Source organism: Prunus persica, chromosome G2 (assembly GCF_000346465.2).
Source record: "Prunus persica cultivar Lovell chromosome G2, Prunus_persica_NCBIv2, whole genome shotgun sequence".
In the NCBI taxonomy this organism is placed as follows: Eukaryota; Viridiplantae; Streptophyta; class Magnoliopsida; order Rosales; family Rosaceae; genus Prunus; species Prunus persica.
The window spans coordinates 6,081,282-6,087,281 of record NC_034010.1 but is presented as its reverse complement, the minus strand read 5'-3'; the positions used below and the strand labels follow the sequence as shown (position 1 = coordinate 6,087,281).

Genomic DNA, 6,000 nt, shown 5'->3' with positions numbered 1-6,000 from the left:
TTTGTTTTTTTGTTTTCATATACTCCCATAATTACCAATGACTAGCAATTAATTCAAAGGTTCATAAATTTTTAAAAATAAATATGTAACCATCAAATGGTTTACAAAAATAGTAAAGTAAACACCTACAATGTTATTTTATGAATTTTGTCAGCATTTTAAAAATGTGAGGTCGATTTGTTTGAAAAAAAATAAATTAAACTTTTACAAAAGAAAAAATTAATACAAGAAAATTAATAATTTTTTTCATTGATGCAAAAATTACTTTTACATCCCAATATTGTAAAATAAATGTAAAGTAACTTTTCACCTTTGAAAATACACCCGCGACAAATAATGCTCTAACATTCACAAGTTGAAAAAGACACGCGGGCTCCACTTTTGTTTTTGGGGAAAAAAAAAAAAACCGATTCAGCTGTCAGAAGAAGAAAATACTAACCACAAATGTAAAATCTTCTCTCTTTTTATAGTTAAGAGTGGGGCCTAGAGTCTTGTCTTTCTTAGTAAGCAAGCATGGTCACTCAAAATATCTGCTGCGGCAAATCTTATCTTTTTGCAAAACTTTTTTTTTATACCGGTTGAATGGATTTTCACTTAGAGCATCCAAAGTGTGGGGGTGTAAAATCACTTTTACATCCTCTTTATATCTCTGAGAGCGTAAATAGATTTTTTGCTCCAATGAAAAACTATGTAAATATAAGATGTATGTTTTTTCATCTCTTTTCTCGGGTGGGTTCCTTTTGTAAAAGATGTAAAAATAAATGCAAATGTGCATTTTATTTTACATTTCTATAGTAGTGATGTACGTTTACAACTCTTTATATCTCCCCATTAACGATGATTCTGAAGACAAAAAATACATATTTAACATACACTCCCATATAAACCCTCTCATTATGAATGCTCTTGAACATTTTAATTTTTACACCAGCAATCCAACGGTCCAAATCACAGGTGGGGATGTCGGCCTCAGAATCCTGATCTGTAATTTTGCTGCTGCTGCAACTGTTGCAACTCCCTCCATTTTCCGATTCACGGGGTCCACGAGTCTCGTTCTGTCTCCTACGTGAATGATTGAGACTTGACTCTGAGCATGTGGCTTAAGGTGTGCCACGTCGTGTCATCCCTGTGTAATAATATCCCAATAAATTTCCAAAAAAAGTCTTCGACCTCCATTTTTGCTGTGTGTGTCTCTCTGTCTGACTCTGTGAAACTTGGTTCTTGGATATTTTCAGGTATGTTTGAGTTATTGGGTTTTCTAAATTAGGTTCTGTTGTGTGATTTTTAGTGTTTATTATTGTTATAATATGGTGATTTTTCTTTTGCGTACTGTTTTTGGGTTGTTAGACAAAAAATGGAGGCTGAGCAAGTTGGGGAGCTTGTGTCTGTAACATTCACATGGACGATTGAAAAATTCTCTACGTTGAAATCCCAGAAGCATTACTCAGAGGGTTTTTCTGTTGGTGATTTTCAATGGTATGCTTGAGTTGAAATCCCATCATTCTTTTTCTTTGGTATATAAATATATATATATATATATATGTGTATGTTATTATCTTTGGCTTATATATCTATATACTTGGTTGTTTTGATCAGGCAGATGGTTGTGTATCCAAAGGGAAGCAGTGGAATTCCCGGAAAGCACGATTTGTCGATATATTTGAATGTTGCTAATGCTTCAGCATTGCCATCTGGGTGGAGTAGATATGCCCAGTTCACCTTGACTGTGGTGAATCAAGTTGACCGTGATAAGTCAATCACAGTAGGTAAATTATCTACTCTTCATGTTGTTTATTTCACATTTTTAATGTGTAGTTTGCTGCTGTGAATTGAAAGTGAACTCCATGTACATTTTAATTCTGGTTTACTCTCAGAAACTTTAGAGAAAAAGATTGGTAACTTTTACTTTCCCATACAAGAGAAGAGAGATTCCTTCTGAAGAAAATAGTTTAACTTGGGAGAGTGTCTTATTGTTCATCGTACATTTTTCTTTTCTTACGTCATCTCACCCTTCTAGGAAATACCATGTTTGGTCAATTCCCTGAAGGCAATTAACATTACGTCCTTTTTCTTTTTTCTCAATTAATTTTCCGTACAGCATTAAACATTATTTCTTTTCTTCTATTTTCTCTTACTGAAATTGAACAAAGCATTGTGTAAATTTGGTCATTTGTTTCCCGGTCTTCATCTAGTAATATCTTTCCTTCGTGGGCTTTTACTTGCTGATTTTAAGGTTCATTTCCTCTTTAACATTTCAATGAAAACAGTTGCCCTCGGAAAATTGTTTCGAAATAAGACTACATATGGCAACAGAGCTTGTTGGTAATTACTGGAAAGACATAAAACAAACTCCTCCATGTGCAGCATGTGTGGATGTTTACTTTTATTACGCTGAAAATGTGTGTGAAAATGTCATCCACGATTTCCTTTTAAAGTGGAGCTGTCCAGTTTATATATATTTCCAGATGGTGTGGGACATTAGGTGATGAGATTCTCAAATTAGATAATTTTGCAGATGAAATCATATCTATTTGTGTTGCGCAAACATACTAGACTATATTAGAAGAGAACATAGCTGTATATATGATAGTAACTTTGGAACGAGTTTCCTTTATTATTATGCTTTTATTATCTATTTTCTGTTCATTTTTATTTTATTTTTTATGAATGTTTTGTAATCCATTGTATTTTGATTTTACAGAAACTAAACATGTTTTCAGTGAAAGTAAAAGTGATTGGGGCTTCACATCATTCATGCCTCTAAGTGAGCTTTGTGATTGTACCAGAGGGTTTCTTGTGAATGATATATGTGTTCTTGAAGCCGAGGTTGCAGTCAGTCAGGTTGACTATAAGATTTCAGAAGTCCAAGAAACTTGGTTTTGTACACCCTTAGTGCCCCCAAAGCATGAAGATCAAACGCTAGGACCTTCAAATGTGGATTCTGTGGTAGTTACAGAGTCTTCACAACCTCTCAGGGAACCTTGTTCTGAACAGGCGCTTAACTCTTCAATAGCATTTACGACACGAAGTTTTGATCAATTGCTTGCTTTCCAGGATTCACTAAGTTCTGAACAAGCTTGCACTGAGCTTAATGATAGCCCTGTTGGCCCTTCGATAATCAAGGAACATGAGCAAACGCCCTCCACCCCAGTTGGCAGGCTCATGGATTTCAAGGGTTTAGGGCAAATAGAGAAAGATTTTGTTCCATTGCTGGAGGAAGTCTGTTTGTTGCATCCTTCATTGATTGAGTGCCAAAGGAAGAGAAGTCGTATGTTTACTGAATGGGCATTCACAGCTTTGGGTAGACTCTTGTATTTTCTACAGACTACAAAGGGTAAGGATATGGTTGAGGATGCCTGTAAGCACCTTCAAATTTTATGGGAGGAGCTTGAGACCTTCAGATTTGACTTGTCTTGGTTGGAGCCTCATGTTCAATCCGCTTTGGGTATGAACAAGTTTGTGGAAAGGGCACGACTGGTGAAAGAACAGAGAGACAATGTGGATGCTTTGGAGATTGAAGTCAAGAGGTTAAAAGCTAGGCTAGTTGTTGCAACGCTAGAGTTTCAGGTTGCAAAAACAGACATGGGATTGGCAGAAGAAAGCTGTGTTGAAATAAACATGGATGGTGAGCTTGGTTATGGGAGGCGTGCCTTATTTTGAAATAAACATATGCAATATATGTATATATATGTATTACATATGCAACTCCCATGTTAAGCATGATCCTATTTCTAAACCATTGTGCTGGAAAAGAACCCTCCATTGCAATTTTTGTTCTGAACCAAACCCTTCCATCTGAAGTAACACTCCCTCCCCTGCCGCCATCTGCACAGTAGCGAAATCCCTGTGTGTGGTGAGCGCCAATAATCCCAAGCAACATGTTCCCGGGTATGAGAATTTTTCATCTTAATTTGATGCTGTATTTTTGCTGCGATAGGTCGTTATTTTGATGATTTAAGGTCTTTAATTTCTTTGAAGATCTGATTGTGTTCTCTTTGTTCTAATATAATGAATTTTCTCTGATTGGGTTTTAAAGCTTATTCTTTATCCTTCTGTTCTAATTGATTGTTTTTGTTTCTGTTCTTTTTCTTTTTGTGACCTGATCTTGCTGCATAAGGGCGTTACAGTAGCGATGATTCAGGGTTTTAGTGTAATGCCTATTTCAAATTTTGTGTGATTGTTATTTATTTTTCCATTTTGGAAGACTTGAGGTAGGTGTTTTGGGTGTATTTTAGTTTTTATGTAATATTATTATTCTGTAAAAGAGTAAATAAACTTCAAAGATCCACTAGAACATTTCGCCATCTGAAGTGGATCCTAGACAACTCATGTAGGAATTGAAACATTATTACCCAGCTCTTGTTTTTACAGTGGCACACATAAGTATCATGTTCATACAAATTTTGATTATGTTTAATCTTCTTCTGTTTATTATGCAGGCATCATGACAATGCATTATATGCCTGTCCAGATACGTGCAGGAATCGCTTTTCCGAACAGACTAGAATCACCTCATTGCCTGAAATTGAAATAATCAAGGAAGAGCTTTGGAGGAGGCAATAACTGGAAATAGTTGTATCAAAATATTTATAGTGCTTACAGGGTTTTCATGATAATAAATTTTCTGTTATGATGGAGGCTATTGTTGTTTGTCGTACAGTTCTGTTGTATTATTTATAAAACCTTGGTTTGGCATTAGTGTTTTATGCATTTGGTTTTGGTCGGAGTGGGTGGGTGAAACTTTGAAGAAGATTTTTTGGGTCAAGTGAAAGAAGTTTAATTAGGGAGGGGGTTTGTTTTGAAAAAAAAAAAACTCAATAGAAATTTTTTTATTGGTCAGGTGAAAGATTTCTAATATGTTGTCCATATCACATATGTTAATCTACGTGATCGATCTGATAAGTAAGCGAAAAACATAGGTCTCCTACCGAGTGAGTCTTGTGTAAAAAAAAAGAAGTTATTTTTTATGGTTGGATTGCTGAAGGGGTTTTGAAGCTATTTTGTCAATTTTCAAAAGAAATAGGGCAAACAGTGACTGCAAAATAGTCTAGTCTAGAGCTGACCATTACTCCAAAATGAGACTTTCGTGAAATAGGGATATTATTATTTTGTTATTTCCGGTCAATAATACTACAACATGCATAATAATATTTCAACCTGTAATAGCATTATTGATTGGGAATAGCAAAACAAAGTTATTCCGGTTGCAACTAAGTTTTTCTCCCAAAATACAGCACAACACGTAAACCAAGTCCAATTCTAATCTGTTTTATTAGTTGTTGATTCTAGTCCTAAGAAATTCCAAAGAGGAGGAAAAAGAGGAGGAAAACTTAGAAATGAGTCAAATGACATAGTAAATAACAATAGAAAATTTGTTTGTGCAAATAAATTTTGAGGCAACTATTTGTGGAAGATCCTCTTCTCTCTAGATCTTTTTTTTCCTTGAACCCTGCAAAATAAATGCAATCAGCAGAGAACACCCGAGGGGTATTGGCCAAAGACCTTTCGATGCCTAAGTCAAACAAATGGTGTCAGGGAGATACAAATTTAACTGATAGGATGAAGCTTCCTTTACATGAGAGGAGGCGGCGCATGTGCCGGGAAAGGGGGCGACGGCACGTAGCCGTGAGAAAGGGAGAGAGAGTGTAGAGTGAGAGAGGAGTTTTGCTAAGGTTTCAATGTGCTGAGATGCCATCTTTATATAGAGCCTCCATTGTGGAGAATAATTCCATATTGATGAGAATTATTCTTTTCCATATATCGGATGACAACAGGGGCGGAGCTAGAATTGTAAAGTTAGAGGGGCCAAAGTAAAAAATACAAGTATATAAAATACCTAAGTATTCAATAATTACATGTTTAGAGCAAAACATTTCTATTTTAGTCATATCTAATTTGTTTTAGAGGGAACTTTAACTTAAATTATAAGTAGTTTATTACAAATTCTATATGTTATATATAATATAATAGAGAAAGAGATAAAAATTTTGGGGGGGGGGG

The 6,000-nt window shown here is 35.3% G+C and overlaps 1 protein-coding gene across 2 annotated transcripts; it reads left to right on the top strand.

The window, feature by feature from the left end:
- LOC18785100 lies at window positions 1,127–4,706 on the top strand. Of its 2 annotated transcripts, none has more exons than XR_002270239.1 (5): window positions 1,127–1,235; window positions 1,348–1,476; window positions 1,597–1,766; window positions 2,702–3,888; window positions 4,440–4,706. XR_002270239.1 is itself a non-coding variant. In XM_007219705.2 (5 exons), the coding sequence occupies exons 2-5, from the start codon at window positions 1,355–1,357 to the stop codon at window positions 4,532–4,534; spliced, it is 1,311 nt and encodes a 436-aa protein (XP_007219767.2). In that variant the 5' UTR covers window positions 1,127–1,235; window positions 1,348–1,354; the 3' UTR covers window positions 4,535–4,706. The 2 variants fall into 2 exon arrangements, 1 of the variants encoding a protein (XP_007219767.2); XM_007219705.2 differs by having other exon boundaries at window positions 2,702–3,625.

Coding starts and splice junctions, on each gene's coding strand:
- LOC18785100 (XM_007219705.2), top strand. CDS start 1,355: ATGGAGGCTGAGCAAGTTGGGGAGCTTGTGTCTGTAACATTCACATGG. Junction 1,477..1,596: donor TCTGTTGGTGATTTTCAATG/GTATGCTTGAGT, acceptor TGTTTTGATCAG/GCAGATGGTTGTGTATCCAA. Junction 1,767..2,701: donor TGATAAGTCAATCACAGTAG/GTAAATTATCTA, acceptor TTGATTTTACAG/AAACTAAACATGTTTTCAGT.